At 44.9% G+C, this 27,510-nt stretch overlaps 1 protein-coding gene across 2 annotated transcripts in view; it reads left to right on the top strand.

Annotated features, from left to right (window-relative positions):
• MYOF (myoferlin) overlaps nt 1-27,510 on the top strand; it is a 160,004-nt gene that overhangs the window by 46,914 nt on the left and 85,580 nt on the right. For both annotated transcript variants that reach the window (XM_032432325.1, XM_032432326.1), the window contains exons 5-15: nt 1,286-1,373; nt 17,676-17,842; nt 18,702-18,830; nt 21,167-21,229; nt 21,315-21,365; nt 22,541-22,571; nt 23,046-23,161; nt 23,822-23,945; nt 25,241-25,344; nt 27,292-27,360; nt 27,462-27,505. In XM_032432325.1, the coding sequence (XP_032288216.1) occupies nt 1,286-1,373; nt 17,676-17,842; nt 18,702-18,830; nt 21,167-21,229; nt 21,315-21,365; nt 22,541-22,571; nt 23,046-23,161; nt 23,822-23,945; nt 25,241-25,344; nt 27,292-27,360; nt 27,462-27,505 (986 nt within the window). The remainder of the gene's footprint in view (nt 1-1,285; nt 1,374-17,675; nt 17,843-18,701; nt 18,831-21,166; nt 21,230-21,314; nt 21,366-22,540; nt 22,572-23,045; nt 23,162-23,821; nt 23,946-25,240; nt 25,345-27,291; nt 27,361-27,461; nt 27,506-27,510) is intronic.

Raw genomic sequence — 27,510 nt, 5'->3', positions numbered from 1 at the left:
TGATTCTTTATTTGCCACGAAACTGTTGTTGGGAGCCTCCTTTGTGTCTCCCAGATCTGTAGTGCCTAAGTTGGCCACAGAATGTGCTGATCCATGAGGGAGTATTCACTGATGAACAGACAGATGAAAAAAAGCAATATGGCACGTGCGTGTGCACTCTTGAATGTGTGCATGTACTAGAGTTTACCACGTGTCGTAGGAGTGGCAGGTGGAAGTATGGGATGCCCACTGGAATTTGAATGTCAGATAAACAATGAATAATTTTTCAGTATGACTATGTGCTAAATATTATGTCTGTGTTTTAACTGGTAACTTGGGTGTGTACATGCAGGTGTGTGGGTGTGTGGGCGCGTGCGCCATCCGTATTTGCAAAGGATTCCGTTTGTTCTGAGGTTTGTCCTTCCTCATTTTTGCTGTTAAAATTCATTTCTTTTGTGAAATTATCATAACAGTAGATAGTAGTAGTGGGCTTGGGTTAGCATCCCTATGTTGACGCCCTTTTAGGAAACCTTTTTGAAATTTTGTAGGTTCGTGAAATACGTAAGTATAGGAAACTCTGCCCTAAAGTAATGCCCCATGTGAACAATTTATCTCAGATTTTAAAAATGGGAATGACTTTATTTCCTGTAAGGAACTAGTATGTTTCTTCCTTTCTGAAAATGAAAGTTACACAACATTTTCTGTTCTCCTTCTTGCCTTGGTTCCTAGCCATCTTGGAGTCACATTTTATGCAAGATGCAATTATCTTAAACTTCATGATTTGCATATTTATTTTCTCTTTTATCAGACTTGATTCCCTTTTTTATCCTGTTTTATGAATCACATTGTTACATAGTTTTTGTTAGTCGCTCAAGTTATTTTTAGAGAGAAAAGAGAAAAATGAAAATAAACTTCAGCAATGAATAAAGAAGTCAAGGTGCAAACAACTAACTCAACCATGTAACATGAGCCTCTGTGACTGGAGACCATCTCAAGTCTAGGATGGAGGCTAATTACAAGTTCATGCTTGCTTATCACAACTTTGCTCCGGTTAGTGAGGTTGCCCCTTAGCAATGGTACACTTGGTGACCTACAACAGGTAACTCCTTCCCCGGGTTTTCCTGCCTGCCATGCTCACAAGAGGGAGGATAGAAACAGTGGAACGTGTGTGATCCGTCTCCCCTCCGCTTCTCACTTTCCCATCCCTCTGCTCGCCCCTTCCAGAACTTTTTGCTCCTGCTGATTTAGTTTGCATTGAGTCTATTACCCTGCACTGATTCTTCTGCAATGAATTATTTCTACCTAGGCCACCATTGACTTGGTGATTGGCTATGATCCACCTTCTGCTCCACATCCAAATGACCCCAGTGGGACCAGCGTGTCAGTCACAGAAGGTAAGCTGACCCTTTGGAAGGCCCAGCCTGCGCCGGGGGTAATCTAGTCGAGACACCAAGAAGGCCTTCTTTGTCATGATACTGGACGGGGCCCCGTGAGGCAGGTAGAGCTGCCCCAAACTGGGACATAACAGTTGTTTGTGAGATGCCCTTCAGGGGAGAGGAGAAGGGTCAGACAGCCCCTTACGGACCAGCCTCACCGTGGGCCCGTCCAACACACAGGCTCCAGCGGAAGATCCCAAGCAAGGCTTTGCTTCGGGTTTGTAGCTTCTACCCATTGTTGGAATATCCCTGGTGGTTAAGCTATAGGAGTGGCCTCTGCTCTCTTCATGTGTCTCTTTGCTTCCTAAGTGTGTGATCCGCAGGCTGCCCTCCCAGTCACCAGTCTCATTGCCAGCACCCAGGGATTGGAGCCTCTTTCTCTCCCTCGGCCTTGACTCTGTCCCAGCCCCTGAACAGCCCCTTGGTCCTTTAATTAGTTTGGCATGGCTCACCTCCTGCTCCCTGTTCTCTGACCGGGATTATCGGCCATTCAGGGCATCGGATGCTGCTTTGGATGGGGTTGGGGCTGCCGGCTCTGGGGAGGACTTTGGGCCTCAGGTGGAGGGAAGTCTATGAGACAATTAGGCCTTTCACACAGCCAAGTTTGACCTCCTCTTAGCGGTTTTCCAAGGTGATGTGATGCTAAAAGTGTCTCCGTCCCTTCCTCTTCCCTGAGATGCCTCGCCAAATACCCGTGTTTCCCTAGCCCTGGCACGTGCCCCAGGAAAGAAGGGCTCCCATGTCCTGCACACTTACCTGCTGCCTGGAAGTTCTTCCTGGGAGGGCACCTTGGCTCTTGTTCCTGCCAGGCTTGGCTCCTTGGGGCTTGTCTTTTCATTTTTCTTGGTTTGGAACTCAGCTCTCAGGAGCCCAAGTGGTCTACTTGGCACCTGCCATGCTACCTCCCCTCCTGCCTGATCCCAACCACTGTCCCCACTCACCCACACCCCGTGGGTGGCCCATCATTGAGGTTCTGGCTCACTTCTTGACCAAGTACTTGTAAGGGTTTAACGTGGGTCATCCGGCCCCTTCTCCCTTGGGGACGCTCGGAACTGACACAGCCCCAGCATGCCGGCAGCGCCCCTACACGCTCCCCCACCCACGCCCCCCCACGCCCAGCAGCGCGCGGGGCACACTGTGTGCTGCTCAGGTACTCTCAGCCCTCAGGAGCCCTGAATGGCCCAAGAATAGCCGTGGTCCTTTTGCTGCCATGGCAGCAGTGACAGATAAGACCCGGGGGAAGCAGTCCAGTCCAGAACAGCACACCACCAGGGGCTGAACCGACTGGTCCTACCCATTGCTTTCTCACCCCTTCTTCTTTTTTTTTTTCTTCTGTCCTATTCTATTTACTAGACTCACTAAATGCAACCTATAGTCAAGGAGAGAAAATTATATAAAGACAAGCATACTTGGAGGCAGGGATTATTTGGGGGCATTTTATAGGTTGCCTACAATCAGCAAATAACATCATCTTCTTGAAAATAGCATATAACTGGGGCGCCTGGGTGGCTCAGTCGTTAAGCATCTGCCTTCGGCTCAGGTCATAATCCCAGGGTCCTGGGATCGAGCCCCACATCAGACTCCCTGCTCAGTGGGAAGCCTGCTTCTCCCTCTCCCACTCCCCCTGCTTGTGTTCCCTCTCTCACTGTGTCTCTCTCTGTCAAATAAATAAATAAAATCTTAAAAAAAAAGAAGAAAATAGTATATAACTTATCAAAATTTGTCACCTTTTAAAGGTAATTAACCCCCTTCAATGATGTAGTGATTACTCTGTGGTGATATATTTCTTCTTAGTTCAGGAAATTCTTGTTTATTGAATCTGTTTATTGAGTTTTCTTTAGCTTTTGATAGATGTATTGTTTTCTTCCTTGTATTTTTGAAATATTCTATTTTATCATATTGGTAATTATTATAAATTTTTCCCAAACGTAGTTTTATTGTAATTATTAGACATGATACAGTATTCATTTCACAGCCTTAGACAAAATATACCCTTCCTTTTCCATCTTCCCATTCTATTGCCACATTCTCAAATCAGAATTTGGTTCAAATCATCTGATAACTTTGTCTCACCCCTTCTTTAAAGCCTCCTGTCACTAGGATTTACCTGAAGCCTGCTGTCACCAGGCTGAGAAGGACAGTAGGTACTGTCTGGCCTGCAGAAGGCAGCCCCAACTGGCAGGATATCTGGAATTGCCTCTGAATTGGGAGGATCTGGTACCTTTTCTCACGTTGACATCTTTCCTAGCCAGATCCTATTTATTCATTTTCTAGAGCTGCTGTAATTAAGCCTCATCAACTGGCAGTCTTCAACAAGAGAAATTGATTCCCTCACAGTTCTGGAGGCTAGAAATCAAAAGATGTGGACTGGGTTGGTTCCTTCCGGGGACCCGAGGGAAATTTTGTTCTAGGCCTCTGTCCTAGCTTCTGGTGGTTGCTGATAATCCTTTGTATTCCTAGGCTTGTAGATTTACCACTCCAGTCTCTGCCTCTGTCTTCACAGGGTGTGGTCCCTGGGTGTGTCCAATTTTCTCACCCCTTGTAAGGACCCCAGTAGTTGAATTAGCCCACCTTAATCCAGTGTGATCTCATTTTAGCTTGATTACATCCTCAAAGACCCTATTTCCAAATAAGGTCACATTCTGAGGTTTATAGATGGGCGTGGCTTTTGGGAGGACCTATTATCCCGGTACACTGGTAGATAAAAGGCAGTTTCATTGTGTTCATTTCATTTCAAGAGCCAAAATGTTAAATGAGCCCTTTTGTGTTAACGCTTCATCCAGGGCTCTAGGGGAAAAATAATACTGTGGATCATTCAAGTAAAAGGAGTAAACTTAGAGTTTACAGTAAACTGGTGCCACACCATTTCTTAGTATTTATGAAACAAAGAGAGTGGTGGCTGGGTTTCTCGACTTACCGCTAGATGCTGCAGTGCTGGGTGATAAATGCTTTAGGGTACAGCTCCTGCCCTCCAGGTATGTTCAGTCCAGGTTTAGAGAAATAACTTTTTTTTTTTTTATCCTGAAAGCGTAACATTATAAGAACAAGGGCTTTGGGGCCAGACTGGCCTAGGTTGGATTCTGTGTCTGTTGTTAATTTGCCATGTAACCTTGGGTAAGTCGCTTAGCCTCTCTGGATCTCAACTTTCTTTACAGTAAGGTGGGGATAACGCACTTGGATCAGAAAGCTGTTGCAAGGATTAAATGAGATGAGGCATATGAAGCACTTAGCTCAGGGCCTGCTGTACAGGAAGTGCTACCTTAGTGGTGGCTATTGTTATGATCATTTTATCACTGTTATTACAAAAACAGTTCCAGGCGTGTAGTCATGAGCTCAGTTGGGTGGCGCACTCTGTATGAACATTCAAATTGTTTCCTCTAAATATCAGACCTATTGGAAAAGAATGATCTGGCTTGGCTCAAAGTCACGTTGGGATGACTTTAAAAAAAGAAAAAGAAAAAGGTTGTGTCCTAGTGAACCAGAGAGACTTTGAGAATAAGCAATTTACCCAGCTATTTGAGAATGTAGGGGAAGGTCCCATCTCCTGAGATGGACCAAGGTCAGGCCAAGCTCAGAAATTATGCGATTTCTCGGGAGCAAAGGGAAAAGGGGAAAAAATGAGAAGAGCACCAACTCTGAACTTTTAAACCCAGTGGGGAGAAAATCCTTGCCATCTAGGCTCCTGGCAGCACTAAAGCTCCAGCAGTGTTTGTGGACTGGGAGTTCACCCATTTTCTTAGGAATCTCACTCCCAGCAGGCTCCGTGATGGCAGCTGGCCAAGGTCTGTCCCAGAAGTTCTCTAGAATCCCTGATAACTGCTGGATGGAGATAGAGAAACCAGGACCTGGGCTCCTTTTATTTGGGTTTGAAACAGAGAGTTTTAACAGGGGCCGGCCAGGAAATGAGCTGTGTCTGCAGGGCAGTATCATTTTAAGTGTGAGATGACAAAATGAAATTTTGTACTTTAAAAAATGAGCAGGGTTCTTTAATCTGGAAGTGCTGTCTTTGCTCTATAAGATGACTATTCACCAAAGCCGGGTCAAGGGTGACATTCTGAATGTAGGCTTTGTAATCCAGCTTCTTCAGCACTTAAAAAAAAAAAAAAACTTTCAATATCCTGGGTTATTTGGATGTCTCAAGGGAAAACCTTTTTTGTCTTAATAAGACAATTCAGTTCAACTAAGCAAAGGTATCTTTGGATGCTCACTACAACTTCATGCTAGGGAAGACACTAAGGAAAAAAACCCCCCAAAAAACAATAACTTACAGTCTTGGGGGAAGATAAGACCAACAAATATAAGGCAGAGAAATAACAGCAAGACAGTCAGACCTCCTGTCATCACATACTTTAATAACCTAAACAGAACATCTGGCCCAGAATTTCTTTTTTTCCCTTCCTTTCATTTGACTCTTTAAAAAACTTTACCATTCTATGTCAAAGTAATGAGTCTGCTTCCTCTAATTTATATAGATCTTTACAAAGTTTTTTAAAAATTTGAACTTGTTGATCTTCTTTTTGAGTATAAAAGCAATACCTGCTTATAATACCTGCTTATATTTCTGTACACATTACAGAAATGTAAAACACAGAAAGTGCAAATCTTCTGCAGTCCCATCCTCCGGAGATAACCACTGTTCATGATTACCAATACTGATTTTAAAGATTACCATCCACCCAGTGAGTCCTGCATAGAAGAAATTTGAAATATTAATGATAGAACACAAAAGTGAAGATTCTCAAGAAAATTCACCCCTGGAAATTGAAAAAAAATTGACCATAGATCCCAGGAATTGGATACTGAGGGGCTTGTGTGTGTCTGTGTGTGTATTTGAGGACTTTGTTTTCTTTTAGAGCAATTTTAGGTTTAGCACAATATTGAGAGGAAGATAGCAGAGATTTCAAATGTACATAGTCTTCCCCATCATCAATGTCACTCATCAGAATGGTACAATTTTTACAAAGGATTAACCTATGTTGACACATCATAGTCATCCAAAGTCCTAGTTTCCCTTAGAGTTCACTCTTGGTGGTGTATTTTTTAGGGTTTGGACAAGTGTATAATGACATATATCCATGATTTTAATATCATACAGAGTATTTTCACTGCCCTAAAATCCTCTGTGCTTTGCATATTCATCTCCCCACCCAACCTTTGGTGACCCCTGATCTCTTTATTGTCCCCATAGTTTTGCCTTTTCCAGAATGTCCTCGAGTTGGAATCATATAGTATGCAGTCTTTTCAGATTGGCTTTGAGTTAGTAGTATGCATTTAAGATTTTCCCATGTCTTTTCATGGTTTGATAGCTCACTTTTAAAGCACTGAATAATATTCCATTGTCTGGATATACCACAGTTTATTTATCCATTCACCTCCTGAAGGACATCTTGGTTGCTTTCAAGTTGGGCAATTATGAATAAAGCTCCTATAAACATCCATGTGTGGATTTTGTGTGACGATACAGTTTCAGCCTCTTTGGGTAAATACCAAGGAGCATGATTGCTGGATCGCATGGGAAGAGTATGTTTAGTTTTGTAAGAAGGTGCGAAACAGTCTTACAAAGTGGCTGTACCATTTTGCATTCCTCCCGGCAATGTATGAGAGTTCCTGTTGCTCCACATCCTCGCCAGCATTTGGTGTTATCAGTCTTCCAGATTTTGGTCATCCTAATAGGTGTATAGTGGTATCTCATTGTTTTAATTTGTATTTCCCTGTTGACATAGGATTTTGGAGCATCTTTTCATATTCTTATCTGCCATCTGTGTATCTGTATCGTTGGTGAGCTGTCTGGTAAGGTCTTCGGTCCACTTTTTAATCAAGTTGTTTGTTTTTTTCCTTGAGTTTTAAGAGTTCTTTGTATATTTTGTATATATAAAGGATAACGGTCCTTTATCAGTTGTGTCTTTTACAAATATTTTCTTCTGGTCTTTGGCTTGTCTTCTCATTACCTTGACATTGTCTTTTGCAGAGCAGAAGCTTTTACTTTTAATGAAGTCCTGCTTATCAATTATTTCTTTTGAGGATTGTGTCTTTGGTGTTGTAGCTAAGGGGTTTGTTTATAAGGAATGTTTTCCTAGAGCTCTTATATCAAGATGACAAAGATGATAGACCCTGGGCATTGGTGGTTTGACTGCACATGTGTGGTGTCAGAAGTACCTCTTTCATTGACCCACCTCCAAGACTGTTCCCATGATAGAAGGGTGGGATGACCCAGATGACAGGCTTGACTTCCTGAAAACCTGTTACCTTGCCAGTTTGATTCACCAGATGTCAGTTAGCTTGACTGGAGCCTACATTCCTGTAGCCGGAATGAACTATTTTTAAAATCTCACATCTATTTTTGAAGAACCATCTGTTAAATTGGTGCATTGTTCAACAACAGAAATGCAAAAACTCATTCACAGTTAGACATTGCCACTTCAAATTTATTTCATTCCATGAACACTAAAGTCACCATGCTTAAAATTAAATTCAGTCCAGTTTATAATGAGGTAAATAAGTTGGCTAATTGAATTTGAATAAAAGAAATTCAATTCCGTTTAGAAAACGTTTACTGACACCTGGGGCATACAGAGGTGAGAAAGGCATTGTCTGCCACCAAGGAGCTTGCATTTCAGTAGAAAGGTAAGATATAAGCATATAAACATGAATAAGTATAGGTCAGAGCTGATATAATATATTCCTCAACAGAGGACTAAGCAAATTATTGCAAGGGACACAATTTTTTTTAGAGAAAGTACTTTTTCAGCTATTTCAACTGTGTATTCTTAGTGCCTAGCACTAAGTCATAATTGTTCAATAAATGCTTGGTTGGTTGAGTGAATTAAGTGAATGATACCTAGGCAATGGATATGGTTTAAATGTTTTTTCAAGAGGGCATTTTGGGGAACACTAGTGAATAGATGAAAGTGACTGATTCATTCAGAGGTGTAGTAAGAGGGAAGCTTATTCCCAAGGGCTGGGCATGCCAGACTGAGACATTTGTTCTTGGACAGACCATGGGGATCCATGGAACATGTTGAAGAAGGGACTGACTTGGTCAGAACTGAACTGGAAAATTATCAGTGTGCTAGAAAATTGTTGGAGGCACTCTTTCCAGGATTGGGCCTCTATTTGACATTGTCCAGCAAACTGATTCTACTAGGCCTATTTTTTTTTTTTTCGAGGTATTTCAGAAAACCAAAGTGATCATAATAAACAAGTGGCTCTTAAATTTTAGACACAGTAAAAATCATCAAGGGAGATCTTTAAATGTGCAGATTTCCTGATTTTAATTTTTTTTAATATTAATTTTTTTATTGTTATGTTAATCCCCATACATTACATCATTAGTTTTAGATATAGTGTTCCATGATTCATTGTTTATGCATAACACCCAGTGCTCCATGTAGAACGTGCCCTCCCCAATACCCATCACCAGGCTAACCCATCCTCCCACCCCCCTCCCCCCTAGAACCCTCAGTTTGTTTTTCAGAGTCCATCGTCTCTCATGGTTCTTCTCCCCCTCCGATTTCCCCCCCTTCATTCTTCCCCTCCTGCTACATTCTTCTTCTTCTTTTTTTCTTTCTTAACATATACATACATAAACATAACAAACATTATTTGTTTCAGAGGTACAGATCTGAGATTCAACAGTCTTGCACAATTCACAGTGCTTACCAGAGCACATACCCTCCCCAGTGCCCATCACCCAGTCACCCCATCCCTCCCACCCCACCCCCCACTCCAGCAACCCTCAGTTTGTTTCCTGAGATTAAGAATTCCTCATATCAGTGAGGTCATATGATACATGTCTTTCTCTGTTTGACTTATTTCGCTCAGCATAATACCCTCCAGTTCCATCCATGTCGTTGCCAATGGCAAGATCTCATTCCTTTTGATGGCTGTATAATATTCCATTGTATATATAGACCACATCTTCTTTATCCATTCATCTGTTGATGGACATCTTGGCTCTTTCCACAGTTTGGCTATTGTGGACATTGCTGCTATAAACATCGGGATGCACATACCCTTTCGGATCCCTACTTTTGTATCTTTGGGGTAAATACCCAGTAGTGCAATTGCTGGATCATATGGTAGCTCTATTTTCAACTTTTTGAGGAACCTCCATACTGTTTTCCAGAGTGGCTGCACCAGCTTGCATTCCCACCAACAGTGTAGGAGGGTTCCCCTTTCTCCGCATACCCGCCAACATCTGTCATTTCCTGACTTGTTAATTTTAGCCATTCTGACTGGTGTGAGGTGGTATCTCATTGAGGTTTTGATTTGGATTTCCCTGATGCCGAGTGATATTGAACACTTTTTCATGTGTCTGTTGGCCATTTGGATGTCTTCTTTGGAAAAATGTCTGTTCATGTCTTCTGCCCATTTCCTGATTGGATTCTTTGTTCTTTTGGTGTTGAGTTTGATGAGTTCTTTATAGATTTTGGATACTAGCCCTTTATCTGATATGTCATTTGCAAATATCTTCTCCCATTCTGTCAGTTGTCTTTTGGTTTTGTTGACTGTTTCCTTTGCTTTGCAAAAGCTTTTTATCTTGATGAAGTCCCAATAGTTCATTTTTGCCCTTGCTTCCCTTGCCTTTGGCGATGTTTCTAGGAAGAAGTTGCTGCGGCTGAGGTCGAAGAGGTTGCTGCCTGTGTTCTCCTTTAGGATTTTGATGGACTCCTGTCTCACATTGAGGTCTTTCAACCATTTGGAGTCTATTTTTGTGTGTGGTGTAAGGAAATGGTCCAGTTTCATTCTTCTGCATGTGGCTGTCCAATTTTCCCAACACCATTTGTTGAAGAGACTGTCTTTTTTCCATTGGACATTCTTTCCTGCTTTGTCAAAGATTAGTTGACCATAGAGTTGAGGGTCCATTTCTGGGCTCTCTATTCTGTTCCATTGATCTATGTGTCTGTTTTTGTGCCAGTACCATACTGTCTTGATGATGACAGCTTTGTAGTAGAGCTGGAAGTCCGGAATTGTGATGCCGCCAGCTTTGCTTTTCTTTTTCAACATTCCTCTGGCTATGCGGGGTCTTTTCTGGTTCCATACAAATTTTAGGATTATTTGTTCCATTTCTTTGAAAAAAGTGGATGGTATTTTGATGGGGATTGCATTGAATGTGTAGATTGCTCTAGGTAGCATTGACATCTTCACAATATTTGTTCTTCCAATCCATAAGCATGGAACGTTTTTCCATTTCTTTGTGTCTTCCTCAATTTCTTTCATGAGTATTTTATAGTTTTCTGAGTACAGATCCTTTGCCTCTTTGGTTAGATTTATTCCTAGGTATCTTATGGTTTTGGGTGCAATTGTAAATGGGATCGACTCCTTAATTTCTCTTTCTTCTGACTTGTTGTTGATGTATAGGAATGCCACTGACTTCTGTGCATTGATTTTATATCCTGCCACTTGACTGAATTCCTGTATGAGTTCTAGCAGTTTTGGGGTGGAGTCTTTGGGATTTTCCACATAAAGTATCATATCATCTGCAAAGAGTGAGAGTTTGACTTCTTCTTTGCCAATTTGGATGCCTTTTATTTCTTTTTGTTGTCTGATTGCTGTGGCTAGGACTTCCAATACTATGTTGAATAGCAGTGGTGATAGTGGACATCCCTGCCGCGTTCCTGACCTTAGGGGGAAAGCTCTCAGTTTTTCCCCATTGAGAATGATATTCGCTGTAGGTAAATGTGCAGATTTCCATCACCTACATCCAGAGAGTATGTCTTAGCTGGACTGAAGGGGACCCCCCCACACAATCTCTATGGTTAATAGGAACTTCCAGGAGATCCTGATGAGAACAGAATTTGGAGCTCACTTTAAGAAGCCCTGGGGTTGAGCATTTTATCTGGTTAACATTATCTTGCCCAGACTCAGTCGGAGCTCTTTGGTCAACTAGACTGCTAGACTGGATCACAGCTCAATTGATCCAAGGCAGATGCTGCCAAGATTTCCCTGCAAGCCTGTGTTTACATCACTGTTTGGTTAGAGGCTCTTCCATGATACCTTTCCTCTGGTCTATGTATAGAACCATTCCAGAAAATTCTTAGTGCACGTGTGCTATTTACCCAAGAATCAGGGTGGAGGGTAATGAATTGCTTATGGTTGAATGCAGACGTGTATTTACGTAACTTCCCACATGCTAGAAACCCAGAGAAGTTATTACTCAACATTACAGCTAAATCAGCATATTATCTCCAAAATGTTTTCATGCTTAGAAACTTCCTCTCTCCCATTCTGCTTTGCACTTTTTAACTTGCACTGATGGTATGATACCAGCCCTTTGTTCTGATTTAGCAGTGACTTTGGCCCAAGGTAATTAAATTCTGCCTTAACCACTTAACAAAACTTTGTCATGAGAAGCAAAATTAATATCACAGGCAGAGGTTGGTATTCTAGGACTCTAGAAAAACAGAGTTGCTGTGACCAGAAAAAAAAAAAAAAAAAAAGGCATAAAATATTCCAGAAAGAACTCTCCATCAAGGAATGGAAGATGATTAGATGGAATGCTGGCCCAATTAGAGCCTAGGTGGGAAGACAAGAGGCATGGAATAGTGTTGGGGCTGCTGGCTGGGGGAGGGGGTGTGTATTACGGGCCAGGAGGAAGTGGTGACTGGGCAAGTGTCTGTCTTCTTCAGCCACTCCTAGGAGTTGTCTTCATGGGGAAGCTCTCACGGGATGAGAGTGAGGGCGGGGAAGGGCTGGCCTGCAGATCTGGTGACATCTGAGTGACTGATAGCTCATTCTCTCATGCTACGGTAGGATACCTGGGAGCCTGAAGGAGGGAGGTTCATCCCACTGGGGAAGGGCACAGTCGGGCGAGCCAGAGGCAAACGACTGTAACCTAAGGTCCCCTAGGGGCTGCCAGCTCTTCAGCACTGGGTGGAACAAACAGACAGCCATCACTGTCACCAGTAATGACATACGGGGGCAGTTTGCAGGAATAGACGCCAAGACTACATCTCAGGAAACATGAAGACTTGTGTTAAGTTGCCGGAGTTGTGATGGAGAGCCATTGGTGTTAATTGAAGCATCGTTTATAACCAAGTGTGGGTCACATAGAGGGTTGCTGACATTCAGAAAGGCTGCAGGTCCGTGTTGGCTGCAGTCAGAAGCTTGGTAGGGTCTGACCGAGTGTCATGGTAATTGTTGGAGAGGCAGGATAGCATTCATACAAAGGAATTGTGAAGAGCTTGTCATGGCCCAAGTGACAGTTAAGAGGAGAAGAAGAGAGTAGTAACTATAGGGGGTGCTATGGAGTCAAGGAAAGTTGTTTTTGTTTTGTTGGTTTTTTGCTTTTTATTGTGGGCTCTATTTCAGCACATTTGGGAATGATCAGCAGAGAAGGGAAAACTGATGAGCGGATACAGAGGCAGAAATTACAGAAGTAGAATCCGTGAGTAGGGAGAGGAGATGAGATCTGTGCACATACGGAAGGACTGACCCCAGGTTGGGTTCCCAGACAGTTTAGTGATTGTAGCAGGAGGAAGGCAGACAACAGATGCTGGTAGGAAGGTTGACTTGGAGTTGGGAGGATGAGGATATTCTCTTCTGATTGCCTGTTTTCTCAATGAAATAAGAAGCAAGTTCATCAGCTGGCAGTGAAAGGATGGAGAGGATATCGGAAGCGTTCGAGGTGCAAAATAGGTGGAAGCTCAGAAAGGTGAAGTGATTTGACTTTGTTGGCTAATGAGTGGCCTTCTCAGACCAAGACCCGGGAAAACTTTGAATAGATGCCTTGGAAATATGGTAGGATGACCAGAGAGTCCTGCGAGTCCACTTAAGGTGTGTGATCATGAAATTAAAGTGAGACGAGTCAGGAAGATGAGTGTTCAGCCAAGTTCGGCTCCTGGATGAAGGGGTGGGGGGAGTGGAGGTTGAATGAACCAGGTGAGTACAATAAGCCAGAGAAAGGAAGGAGTTGAGGGGCAAAGAGGAGCATGGCAGTATTAAAGCACAAACTCTAGCACAGGTCAGGAGAAAAGGATGTGAAGACAGTGGCGGGGGGAGGGGCCGGGGAGGCGGTGTGGTCGATAGGTTGGGAGGGCCTGTGTGGCTGCAGACTGTGGACTGGAGTAATAGATGGAACACACTGGAAAGATACAAAAGATGGCCTCTGTCGGAGTTGAATAGTGTCCCTTCCAAATTCCTACACAGAACCTCGGAAGGTGACCTTATGTGGAAATGGGATCTTTGCAGATGTAATTAACTAAGATGAAATCATACTGGATTAGGGCAGGCCCTAAATCCAGTGGCTGGTATCCTTATAAAAAGAGATGAGGATACACAGATACACAGGGGAGAAGGCCACGTTATGACAGAGGCAGAGATTGGAAGGATGCAGCCACAAGCCAAGGAATGCCAGGAGCCACCAGCTAATAAGAGGCAAGGAAGGATTTTTCTCTAAAATTAATATTACAAAATATCACAGGCAGAGAATGACATTCTAGGACTCTAGAAAAACAGGGTTGCTGTGACCCCTCCCCCCCCAAAAAAGCATAAAATATTCCAGAAAGGGGACACTTAGGTGACTCAACTGGTTAAGCATCTGACTCTTGATTTCAGCTCAGGTCTTGATCTCAGGATCCACACTGAGCTCCATGCTGGGTATGGAGCCAACTTAAAAAAAAAAAAAAAAAAAATTCCAGGAAGGACTCTCCATCAAAGAATGGAAGAGGATTAGATGAGGTGGTGGCCCTGAGGGAGCATGGCCCTGCCAACACCCTCGTTCTAGGGTTTGGAACTCTCAGAGAATAAATTTCTATTGTCGTAAGCCACCCAGTTAGTGGTTCTTTGTTACAGCCAGCAAATACAAGGAAGCAAATACAACTAGCAACTTTCCATTTAGTCTGTGGTTTCCAACATAATGTTGCCCTCTGTGGTCAGGAAGAGTCATCCTTGTAGATCCCCGCCTTGGCTGTGGTTCAGATTCGTGCCTGGGTCTCAGCAACAGGGCCCGCCCACACAGCCACCCACCCCTGGTAATGAGAGAGCTTGCAGAGAAGGGTGTGCTCGGCAGGGCCTGAAGGGCCCCCTCATTCTTTGTGGAACACTTAGGGTGGCATTGTTGAATGCTGTGCAGCTTCCTGCCGCATAAAGGGGCGATTTCCTGCTCAAATAGCCTGCTGCCGCTGTACAAAGATGCTGGCAGTTGCCATGACTCAGGCTGGTATCCTCTGACCCATCCCTCAGCCTCAAGTCTGAATGGCAGAAGGTATTTCCTAGAAGAAACTGGCTCTTCGTTGCCTGCAGTCTTTCGGAAGCATCCATTAAGAGCTTCATGAGGACTCATACAGAGTCTGACACGGCACCGTAAAGGGGTACAATTTACCCCTCCTTCTGCTTGCTGCCCTCCATAACCACCAACCCCACATGGAACAGTCTGCAGCAGGCAGGGAAGCCTTGCTTTGGCCCCGGATGGGCGAAGGGAGTTTGTCTTAGCTGTGTGTGGGAGGAGCCCTAGAGGCATCCCGCCCAGCCACTGCCCAGTTCAGAACAGGTTTGCAGCCGGGGGCCCTGACCTTCTGTGTTTCCCTGAGGCTGGAGGTCGGAGAGCGCCCGCCAGCATCCAGGTGCTTCACACGGCCGAAGAACCCAAGAAGGCAGGGCCATGTTGCCTCGTTCGCTCTGCACACACCACGCCCCTGGGTAGGATCATGTGTGGTGCTGTCCAGAGCCAGTGTATTTCACCTGGGCCTTGAGGGAGTTGAGGAGCTCACCCAGTGAAGAATGGGAGGAGAGACATTCTAAGACCTTGGCGCCCCAAGATGGGTGGCAGGTAAGCCTTGCTTTTGAAGCCTCTTCAAAGATGGGGTAGACGAGACCCAGATTATCTTGCAGAGGGCAGAGGTAGCCCTGCCTGCCTTCAGCCTCTCTGGGGTTTCCAGGTGTCCTGACAGAGGTGCTGAGGGACCAGGCAGACAGCCCCTCCTCCCCCGCAGCCTGGTGTTAGACTCAGTCTGGAGCCAGTGAGGTAGGGTGAAGACCTGGCCCTCAGTTTAGCTCAGCTCCCAATAACCTCACAGGTCACCTCAGCTTTCCAGCCCTCAGTGGTCTTCTCTGGACGCTGTGGTGAGGGGCACGTCCAACTGGGGCATCTCGGAGTCCCCTCTAGCCTAACACTCTGTGCGTCTGTGACTCCAAAGTGTAGATGCAGAGGGCATCAGGTCAGCAGAGCGGAGGCTGAGGAACAGTGTGGGAAGTCATGCTTGGGGAGTAGGCCATGGAAGGAGCCCACAAAGAACCTGAGAAGGTTTAGTCAGAGTACCAGGAAGAGAGCTGCAGGACTCAAAGAAGTGTGTATGGGTCCTGGTGCCCAAGGCCATGTTTGGTGGGGTGGGAAGACTCAGAAAAGGGCCCTGAGCTTAACCAGAGGAGGTCATGGTTGACCTTTACAGACGGAAGTGGCTGGATAGGCTGAGCGTGAATGAGGGGTGGTGAAAGGAGGGTTCACCCTGGGCGGAACTCCAAAGCAGTACATGGTGGGGGTTGGGGGGGTCTTTTCCTTCCTTGTGGTTGCCCCTTCCTCAACTCTGTGCCCCCCTCCCCCATGCTGCCCACTGACTGCTGTGCCCCCACCCCTACCTCATGCCTGCTCTCTGGGAAGTGTTCTAGTGTTCTGTGCTCCCACCAAAACTGAACCCTCAACAAAAGTTAAAAAAAAAAAAAAGATTAATTTATTGCGTGTTCCTCTGTGCTAGGCACCATATCGAAGGCTTGCATATAGATTAATTTTATCTTTACAGTAACCCTGTGGTAAATACTATTATTTCTCCCTTCTTACAAATGAGAAAACTGAAACAGAAATTAAGAAACTTACTCAGGGGTGCCTGGGTGGCTCAGTCGTTAGGCGTCTGCCTTCGGCTCAGGTCATGATCCCAGGGTCCTGGGATCGAGCCCCGCATCGGGCTCCCTGCTCCGTGGGGAGCCTGTTTCTCCCTCTCCCCCCTCCACCGCTTGTGTTCCCTCTCTCGCTGTCTCTCTCTCTCTGTCAAATAAATAAATAAAATTTAAAACAAAAACAAAAACAACAGACTTATTCAGACTCACACAGCTCGAAATTGGGATTTGAACCTAGGCCACATGAGTCCAGAACCCAAGCTTTAAGAGCTATGCTACACGGCAGACTGAACTAACTCATACTATGGTGTGAGTGACTGACAAATGTATCCTCATGGAAATTCAGTCTCTTACATGATTTTGCATCGTAAAGGAGGAGTTTCAGAATCCAAAGGTAGGGAGTGTGAATGCTATTATTTTTTGGACAAGGTAGTTAGTCTTCTCGGATCTCGTAAATTATGCTGCACAGATTACCAGGAGTTCACACTTTGTCTATTAAGACAAGAAAAGCTGAAGTTGGTCAGTGAGTTTAAAAGCGTTTGTGAATAAAAGAAAGGGGAGACATGGTAAGCAGAATTTAGTTGTTTTTTTTTTTTTTAAGGAGAGAAGGATCTGTGCCTATGTGAAGGCAGAGGGAAGGCCCTGGGGGAAGGATCCACTGGAGGTACTCAAGAGGGCAGGGGAGACACTTGGGGTGTTTCCAAAGAATCAGAAGGAAGTAGGCTCTCAGGTATTGGGAGGGGCTTCCCTCTATCAATTAGGAAACCCCTTCCCCTCCCCACCCTGAGTATGAAGGGAAGCTAAGGGGATAAACGAGGAGACAGATGTGTGTGGAAGTGACAGATGAGGTGGGCAGAGGGAGAGCATGAGACCACCTTGGTGTACTTGGCAAGGAAACTGGAGATGCATTTCTCATCTTCTGTGAGGGTGGAGAGGGCATTCGGGAACCAGGAGGCGCAAGCAGGAAGGAGGCAGTATGGAAACCTCAGGAGTAAATCTCTGTAGAAAAGACCAGCACTAGAGATGGTGGAGTCGAAGTCTCCTCTGCCAAGCTCCAGGTTCCCCGCCGAGATTTTCTCTCCTCTCCATCCTAACCGCAGAAAGGCCCCTTGACCTCAGGCTGGGTCCTCAGATCAGAACTGGGTGATTTGGGGCGGGGCCCGACCGAGCCTTCTCCTCTTGCTCTCCCCTTCGTCTCTGGTGCTCACTTGGTCACTTTGAGTACAGCCTGAATGAGCGCCCTGATGCACCATGAACACATTTTCCTAAAGAAACTCTGAGTCACAGCACATCCCAAGTAAGTGTCACCAAGAAGGAGCAGCTCCTTCCTGGGCCACCTCAGGAACACTGAAAACTGTGTCCAGGAAACCTGAGTTCAGACATTCACAGGATGAGGCCCATCTCTGACAGGATTCCTTGTTGGTGTTTTAGGAGACGAGGAGGAAGATGGAGGTGATGAAGACAGGTTGGATGGTACAGCCAGGGGCCCTGGGCCCAGGGGGGCAGTTGGGATGGTGTCAGAGACCCACCTTGCCCGGAGGCTCACGAAAGGAAAGAAGAGTCGGCGGATGCTGTCCAACAAGCCTCAGGACTTCCAGGTGGGAACAGCCCGCGGGCCCCACATTTTGGTTTTACCACCATATTGCCCAGCTTCTGGCAATTGCAGTGCTGCTGGGAAGGACCTATTGCTATGTGCAGCATCCCGACGAGCAAAATGGGACATCAGGGCGTAAACCCAAGAAGAAGAGCTGTCCCTCTCTGTTCTGCATGCAAGAGTAGATGGAATCGGGGCGCCTGGGTGGCTCAGTCGTTAAGCATCTGCCTTCGGCTCAGGTCATGATCCCAGGATCCTGGGATCGAGCCCCGCATCCGGCTCCCTGTTCCGTGGGAAGCCTGCTTCTCCCTCTCCCACTCCCCCTGCTTGTGTTCCCTCTCTCGCTTTGTCTCTCTCTGTCAAATAAATAAATAAAATTTATAAAAAAAAAAAAAAAAAAAAAGTAGATGGAATCAAGCCAGATGAGGCTCTTCAGAGAAATAGAATTATACGCCTCCTTCCCCTTGGTGGTAGGAAAGAATAGAAGCACAATAGTGCATCTTCATAGTTCTGGGCGCTTCCTTGGCAGACCGCGGTGGAGTGCGTTAGTACGTACATCCCAGGCTCAGGCAGACCAGGTGGGAGGCTGGGCTCAGAGCAGCGCCTCCCTGCTTCTCCCCCAGCCCTGCTCTGCCCTTTCCCGGGCCAGCTGTGGACTGTTTCAACCCTCCTCCTGCTGTCGGTTTCTCCAACCCAACCCCAGCTCCACCTTGGGAATGAGCAGGGGGGCCACCCCCAGTCCGTGCACACCTGCCCTGGCCCTTCAGCGATCCTTACAGGCAGACGGGCTGACCTGGCACCTGAGGATTCTCTCGCCAGGCGCTGGGAAAGGATCACTAATGAGCCCCCTTCTGTGCCTGCAGATCCGTGTCCGAGTGATTGAGGGCCGCCAGTTAAGTGGCAACAACATCAGGCCTGTGGTCAAGGTCCATGTCTGTGGCCAGACACACCGAACAAGGATCAAGAGAGGGAACAACCCATTTTATGATGAGGTAAATGGGCGTGATACAGGTTTCTGCTCAGTGAGTCTGTTCTACTATACCCACCTTCCTGCCTTCCACCCCCTCTCCCCTGTCCCACGTGGGAGGGGATCTTGTGGGCCAACATCTGGGAAAGACAATGCAGAGTTCCAGCGTTCAAGAGTCTTAAGAAGCACTGGGTCTTGAAATCACACGGCCTGGCTCTCAGAGCTGCCGGTCCCTGCCCTGACGGATCCTTGCTCCCCTAAGGGCGGAGCACGTGAAGTCACCCGCATCTGCCTTTGCTCTTTCTAATCAGCAGGATGTCTCTGAGGGATCGCCAAGTAATTTCTGTGATCGCTTTGCTACTTTAAAAAAAAACGAAAAGCACAGCCAGCACATTTTCACAATTAAGACCAGTTGATGCTGGACCCTCATGAAAGAAAAAAAAAATACCAAGTTTCAGTCACAGCTCTAAGGCGGATGTTACAATTTTCACAAGGACAGCGATGGCTGACTTTTTAAAGGTGTCAAAACCTACCTGGCTGTAAAAATAACATACGTAAAAGGAAAGCAATTAGGAGCCAGAAGGGTTTTCTTTTCCCTCCCACACTGAGAATACCTCTGCTGACCTCTTCTCTGTAACACTCCTCAAAAGCGCTGAATACCTTGGTAGTCACCTCAGGTACCACAAAACTCCACAATCAGGGCTGTGAGGAGAAATGAGGTTTGGGGAGGTTTCCGAGCCCAGCCTTGCTCTGCGGAGGAGACGCATTTCTGAGATTCCTCAGGCGTGAGTCCCACGCCCGGTTCTCTGAGCCCGGGCCTTCCCTACCATGGTTTCCCGTCACCGTTCCTCTGAGTTCCCAGCCCCGGCTCCAACCTTTCTTCTTTTTCCTGCCCCTGTGCATAAAAGGAACTGGTTTCTTCTCTCTGGTGTTCCAGTTTCTCCCCCTTTGTTCAGGCTGGTCCTCCCTTCACAGAAGGCCCATCTTCTTCTCACTTGTCACTTCTCCTCCTTGGATGAGCTGCAGATAACAGCATGCTGCTAAGTCGTGTCAATGCAGACAGGAGATGTGGGTGTGCGCTGGGGAGGGGGGGGCACTTAAGTGGACTTCGGGAAAGCCTGAGAGGGGCTCACTGGGGAGAAGACTGGACTGCAGGGAGGACAAGCTGCTGGGCAATTTGACACCTAAAGTGTGATGCATTTATCATGCAGGATGAATATTTACTCAGCTACATTCTGAGGAGCACGGCAAGAATCTCCACCTTAGAATTTTCCCATCATAATGAATTTTTTTTGAGATTAGATCTCTGGGCAAAAGAGAAGAATCAAATACTTGAGACTTGAAGCAGATCAGTTCAGGAATTGATAAAATTATTTGCTAAAAAAAAAAAAAAAATCCCTAGTTTACCTACATCTTCTTAACCAAGTGATTAAACTTGTTATCATCAGTAATGGGACAAACTGATGTGTGTGTCCTGATATAATATAATAGAAGGATCAATATCATCTGTGTCATTTCTTGTGAAATGGCCAATTTGAATCTAATGGTGAGGAAATACTCACACAAATCCAGATTGTGGGATATTCTACAAGGCAACAGATCTTGATAGAAAAAAATAACAAAAATAAGCAGGAGCACAGTTCTATATAAAAGGAAACTAAAGCTGGGGCACCTGGGTGGCACAGTCAGTTAAGCGTCTGACTCTTGGTTTCAGCTCGGGTCATGATCTCAGGGTCCGTGAGATCAAGCCCCATGTGTGTGGTCTGGCTCCATGCTCAGCGCAGAGTCTGCTTGGGATTCTTTCCCTCTTCCTCTCCCCCTCCCTCTGCTCTCCCTCCTGCTCTCGCTCTCTCTCTCCCTCTAAAATTTAAAAAAAAAAAAAAAAAAAGGAAACTAAAGAGATACAACAACCAAATGTAGTATGATCCTTGAGTGGATCCCAGATGTTTTTTAAAAAGGTTAAAAAGAACTTTTTTCAGGACAATTTAGGGAACTCAACTCAACTTTCCAGGTCATGCAAGCCCCAAGCGCCCATTTTAGTGAGACTTGCAGCAGGAAGGAACCTTAGATCTTTACATCAGTTAGCATATTTCTGGTCTCTTTCATTACATAAATGCTATAGTTGTTACATACCTCTTTTTCCTTTTTCCAACATGCAAAGGTGAGTTTGCCAAGAAGCTCATGCTGCTTAAGCTTCGTGGCCTTTTTGAGGGCCCTGCAATGCGTTCTCATGGTCAAACCTACTTTGGGGGTTATGTTTTATCGTTTTTTAGGAGGGTTCCCACATTGTAGCATTGGATCACACTAAACCTGAGTCCACCTCTGTTAACATTCAAACATTTTTCTCTTCCGTTTTGACAGTTATTTTTCTACAACATCCACATGACCCCTTCTGAACTGATGGATGAGATCATCAGCATTCGGGTAAGGGGGCTACAGAGAAGAAAGGTCATGCTCTCTAACTGCCAGATAAAGCCAGGAAGCTTCTCATGGCTCTTCTTTCTTCCAGGTTTATAATTCCCATTCTTTGCGGGCAGATTGTCTGATGGGGGAATTTAAGGTGGGTGCCAACCATCTGTTTCGTTCAACTTAGATGGACACTTTTGTAATGAGGAGTCAGGTTCCTGGCCAGGTATCAGGCTGTCCACCTTGATGACATCTTAAAGTTATGTGTGAGGGATTCACGCCATGGTCTTTGCTGAGGGCTGGCATGCCAGAAGGATATGTATGCCCCAAGGGCCACAAACCAGTCAAGTGTTCCCTGGCCTGGGTCTAGTCACCTTCTAAAGTGCAACACTTACTGTGCCTTAAGCAAATGCCGGGAAGCTGCCACCTCAGGGTGCTCCCAGAGTTGCAGCTGTGGATGGAAGCCAATGTGGTGCTACAATGGCAAGAAGCCCATCCCCCAGCTCCACTTACCAGCGGTCCCAGTGCCCCATCTACAAGGCCAATTATTGTAAATCCGGACAAGGAAAAGCAAGCCAAAACAGGAAAGAGAATCAGAGTGCTTTTCCAGGTAACTCGCGTTGGAATCAAAGACAAATAGTTGATGGGTGCTTCCCAGCAATTCTACGTGGAATGGGCTGCCTCTCAAAGCGAGGGGCTCAAAGGAAGTCCTAGAGAACGATCTGGATCAGGCATACGTGTGTTCATACCCTGTCTGCCACCAACTAGCCACATACCCACTGATCCTTAGTTTCCTTTGCAAAATGGAGTCATTGTGAAGACTAAGTGGGATAGAATATATAAAACATCTAGTACAGTGCTTGGCACATTGAAGTGCCCAGTCGATGGTTATATTAACATTAGCATTAGCTGGAGGAGAAGGAAGAGGAATATTGGGTAGGAAATTGGGCCAGGCGAATACCCATAGGGTGACCAAAGTCCAAGTTTGCCTGGGACTGAGGGATTTCACAGAACATGAGACTTTCTGTGCTCGGAGAAAAGTTCCAAGCAAACCAGGACACATTGGTCATCCTACTTCCATGGTCCTTTCTAGCTCTAAGACTAGCTAGTTCATTCATTCGAAATGATTGATTGAGGGGAGGGTCTTCTGTGTGCCACCCATCAGGCAGGGCATTGGGGATGCAAAGGGGGTAAGATGGAAATGTTGTTCTCAAAGAAACTGAAGTCTTGTCAAGAGCCTCATATTTAAATATAATAATGATGGTTTATTTGAAGTGACTAAACTGATTTTAAAATCTATTTGAGCTATTTTAAATTATCTTTTCCCAGATTGATGTTGGATTCATTTATGATGAACCTGGTAAGTAAGTAGTGTTCTTTCTCCGCATGAACTTGAAGATTCTGGGAATCAAGAAAATCTGAAGGAATCGAAAAAGGAATAAAAAATTTTTTTTCTTGACTGAGGAGGGGAAGGATACTTAGCAGGAATGAATAATAATAGCTTAATGTGGATATCTTTTTTTAATCTAACGGTACTTATCCTAACATTCACAAGTAGGTAACTTCTCTGTTTTGTGATGATATTTTGATCTTATCAAAATCAAATTATAAAACTAATAGAGCTTAGAGAGCCTTCTTTGAGTGACACCAGGGCAGGATTGGGGCTGGGGGCTGGTCAGTGCAAAGTAGGGGACGTTAATATAGAGACTCATCTGGCAAACTTGGTGTCATTATGATACTTCAGAGGAAATAACTGTTTATCTTGCAGCAGATGAAATCACAGACCTGTCAGTTTATCTTTAGGGTGTCCCTGTCCTTTTAATCCTTATTTTAGGTCATGCTGTCATGAGAAAATGGCTTCTCCTCAATGCCCCTGAAGATGCCAGCTTGGGTGCTAAAGGTTACATGAAAGTCAGCATGTTCATCCTGGGAACCGGAGATGAGCCTCCTGTGAGCCCCTCTGTTCTCTACCTTTTACATTTTTTCACTAAAAAAGGGGACCAAGAGTTAAGCAAGTGGGCATCAGTCATTGTGAAAAGCAACACAGCTTCCAATCAATAACCCCAACCTTCCAACTCCTCCTATTTTTTTGGAAGCTGTTCATTTCTTCACGACGGAGCTATTCTAGCTCACTTGGACTCCTTCCTTGTGTCCATGAGTGCGTTTTTCATTCAGTAAAGATATGTGTGTTTTCAAGACTCCTCCGCATCATTTTACCTACAGAGTATGGCTCACTTGCAGACTCAGGCATTGCTACCGAGAGGGACAGTTGTCCTTCTAGGAGGCTGGACAACAAATTGGGAGACAGGAAGTGCCCAAGAGAAATCAGAAAAACTTCAGGAACTGTCTCTCTCTTCCTCTCCTATTTAGTGCTCATAGAATTACAAAAGGTCGCGTTATTTTCTTGTGGTGTATCGATTGAAGAAACTTAGGAGCTTTGATTTTGCAGACCAATTTCGAGGTCAAATTGGTAGCTGAACTCTTAAGCCCGAAGCACAGGAAATCCCATTGGAAACAATTCCAGTTGGTTTCATTTTATAAGTGACAGTTTGGCTTCTTACACGTGCTGCTTCTCTCTGTGTCTCATTTGTAATCGTGTCTCCCCAATAGACTGAGAAGCGAGACCGTGATGATAGCGATGACGTGGAGAGTAATCTGTTACTCCCTGCTGGCATCACCCTCCGGTGGGTGACCTTCTTGCTTAAAATCTACCGAGCAGAGGACATCCCCCAGAGTACGTATGGATTTCATCCTGCCCCCGGATGACCAGTTCTCTCCATGATCACATGTGGTAACATCATACTCTGAATAGTGATTGGTGCTACCTGTCGTATGTTTTTCTTTCTGAAGGCCTCCAGGGGCTTCTTTTCATTCGTTCTTGCCCCATGAAAGCTACCTGAGCAGGTTGGTGGGACCGCCAGCTGGTCACTGATCCATGTTCCTTATTAAGCCTTTGGCCCATCCTGCTCCGTCTCTTCCCTCCTACCCTCTTCTACATCTTCTCCTTATTCTGGAAGGACACTGAAGAGAGGGCAGCAGGCAGAACTTCCAACTCCTTTCATCCCAAGGGAGAATAGGAAATTTTGGGAACAGATAAATGTGTTTGTTATTAAATTATTAAAAATGGCTGAGCAAAGGGTCGTTAAGTGCCAATAACTAGTGATCTGTCAACATTTTGTTATGAGGTACATATAACAAGAGATTGGATGCACTTAAGAGAATCAGTTATGGTGATTTTACTCATAGAGACTAGTCCAGATGCTCCTGGGTCCTTGCCAGGGACCCAGCGTCCTTCTGCCCTGCCCAGCCTGTCTGCTTCCTGCATGGGACCCCTCTCCCAGTCCCCAGGAGTCAGCACTCTGTCTAGAGGCCATGGATCTCTTCAGGATTTGCTACTTTCCCTGGGAACCCACTCCCTCTCTTGTTTAACACCCTATAACGCTTCCCTCATCTCTCCTCAGAAATATCTTAATTGAGGTAAATACATTAAACCTCACATAATATCTCCTACGTGGACCGGTTTAATTGACCCCATTCACTTTTGAGTTTGTTAAAACAGAGAGATACGCTGTTTATAGTTGCTTAAATGTGTTATTTATGATTATGTTATTTGTGATTATGCCAAAGTTCCATGAATTTCTCTGAAAAAAATCAGACTAGTCTTATATCATTTTGACATAAAGCTTCCCGAAACCAGGCTGAGTTTTTGAATTGCCTCTTACCCTATCTGGATGGACTGTCTTTATTCTACTTTTTCCCTCAACAAATGACTGATTTTCATTTAATAATTTATTGCTTTATTTTCCAAGATGCTCTTATTTGTTTGTTTTGGTTTGGGTTTTTTTGGACTTTGTGGGGAGAACACCTTTCTTTCGCAGCTAAGACAAGATTTCTGCAGTACACTTTTGAGGACAATTCTTGTTGCAACTGTCTTCGTGTATAGGAGAAAAACTTTAATTTTGCTGAGTGATTTCTATCCTTTTAAGAAAATCAAATTTCATTTCTGCTGTGTGACATGTTGCTTTCCAGTGGATGATGCCTTCTCACAGACGGTAAAGGAAATATTTGGAGGCAATGCAGATAAAAAAAACCTAGTGGATCCTTTTGTAGAAGTTTCCTTTGCTGGAAAAAAGGTTTGTATGTGATCTAACGCAGACGCCTCTAGAAATAAATACTTAAACCACTGTGCTTTCCTTGGAGTGAATTCCTGTTTACTCTTTGTTAAAGTAGCCCCCTGATGATTTGGGAAGTTTGCACGAATGTAGATTATCTGAGTCGGAACATGCAGACTTCTCCACGGGTTTATTTTGGAGTGGAAAGTATGCAGGATTCAAATTAGAAAATTTGATCTTTTGAAAGAATAGAACGTGAAAACTATCACTGAATTATTTGGATTATTTCTCAGATCCAAGCATTGTCTTAATCTAAGGCAAGCTCCCTCACGGGCAACAATGATCCCTGGTAAATAAATGTAGAATATAGGCCCCAGCGCCCAGCTGCCCACTCCCTTCATGCTTCTCACTTCCGAGGCCCCAGTGAGCTGCCGAAACTGGATAGCAGGCAGGGGAGCCCCATCCCAGTCCGCTGGGAAGAGCCAGGGGACTCTTGGTGCACACACATCTGTAAACACCAGTTTTACCAGTTACTAAGATGGTCAAAGATGGGAGAGTGGGATTCTGTAGTAGAATAACAATGCCCCATGGACAGCTGTAGGCATGAAGAACTAGATCTTCTGTATAGTTGAACCATTTAGTTATGAACGCGAGATTTGGCAAACCACACACCTAAGGACCAAGTGTCATTTCCTAGGAGAGTTGGTGGTGGGGGGAGGGGTGGAGAATCTCAGTTCTGGAGTGAGATTTAAATTCAGACTTTAGCCCACTCCAGAGGCAGTTAAGGCAAATTCCTTAATCTCTCAGTGTCAATTTCCTGAACTATAAATCAGGATAATAATACTCTCATAGGATTGTTGATAAGGGTTAATTCATTAGAGAAGTAATTATTGTGAGCCTACTAAATACCAATACTGCCCCGTATGCTGGGGATAGAGAAGTCAGCAAGACAGTCATGGCTTTCCTGGGGCCTCCTTTGTAGTAGAAGGGACAGCAGTTAACAAGCAGACAAGTAATTTCATGATTTCAGATAGTGCCCAGTCCTATGCAGAAAACAGAGCGGGGGACGAGAAGTGATTGGTACAAAGGGTTGGAGGGGTGGGTTTTCGCTAGGTTATCAGATGGGACACCTTTGAGGAAGTGACATTGGAGCAGAGGTCTGGATGATGTGAGGTCTGGGTGGGAGGCAGGGGCTTCCAGGCAGAGAGAAGAGCAGATGTAAAGGCCCCAAGAGGAAGACACATTTGCAGTGAAAGAATCTCCATGCGGCTGTAGGGCAATGAGCCAGGGGAAGTGAAGAGATGAAATCAGAGAGATTTGGGGTGGGGGGAGACGGGCAGGCTGGGTTTTATCAGCCAGAGTAGGGTCTAGACTTTATTCTGAGCGTGCTTGGAGAGCTCACTGAGACTGCTACACAGGGGTGCCATGAAAGTAAGGAGGCGGGAGAGGGCTCGTGCATCAGACAGAAGCCAACAGCAGGTGTCAGCGGGGGTCGGGTGGGGATCAGCATTTGCATGAAGCTGGGGTGTCAGGATTTACTAGCAGACTGGGTGAGGCATGTGAGGGCGAGAGAGATGTGGCTGACTGGTTTTGACAGGAGCTGGTTTGGGGAGCAGGGAGCGGGGCTGGTGGCCAGGATCAAAAGATCTGTGTGTACACACTAATGAAGAGGTACTTCTTAGTCTGTAATAAGTGCTCAATAAACATTAACTCTTGCATCATTTCGCTAATCCAAAGTTAGAAACCTGGCGATTGAAAACTAACTTTTAGTGCATAGAAGGAGCAAAGATAAATATTAAACCCATGTTATATTTACCAAAAAGTTGGAAGAGAAATAAACTTTAATCAGGCTACTAAGTATATAACTGGTAAGTAAACTGCTGGAGTCATAATCTAGGATGCCTATGTTGTGAATTTATGGAAATTAGAATCGTGAATACCTACTGTTTTGTTTTGATAATTTTACAGATTTGCACAAATATAATTGAAAAAAATGCAAACCCTGAGTGGAACCAAGTCATTAATCTTCAGATCAAGGTTTGACTTTTATTTTCCTTTTGGAACAAGTAAGACTACATACTTTAATAGTTACTGAATAAGTTGAGAAATAACTACTTTGTTCTGTTTCATTTTAACAGTTTCCTTCAGTGTGTGAAAAAATAAAACTAACAATATATGACTGGTGAG

Source organism: Phoca vitulina, unplaced genomic scaffold, assembly GCF_004348235.1.
Source record: "Phoca vitulina isolate PV1807 unplaced genomic scaffold, GSC_HSeal_1.0 scaffold48, whole genome shotgun sequence".
Lineage (NCBI taxonomy): Eukaryota > Metazoa > Chordata > Mammalia > Carnivora > Phocidae > Phoca > Phoca vitulina.
This window is presented reverse-complemented; position numbering and strand designations above follow the sequence as displayed.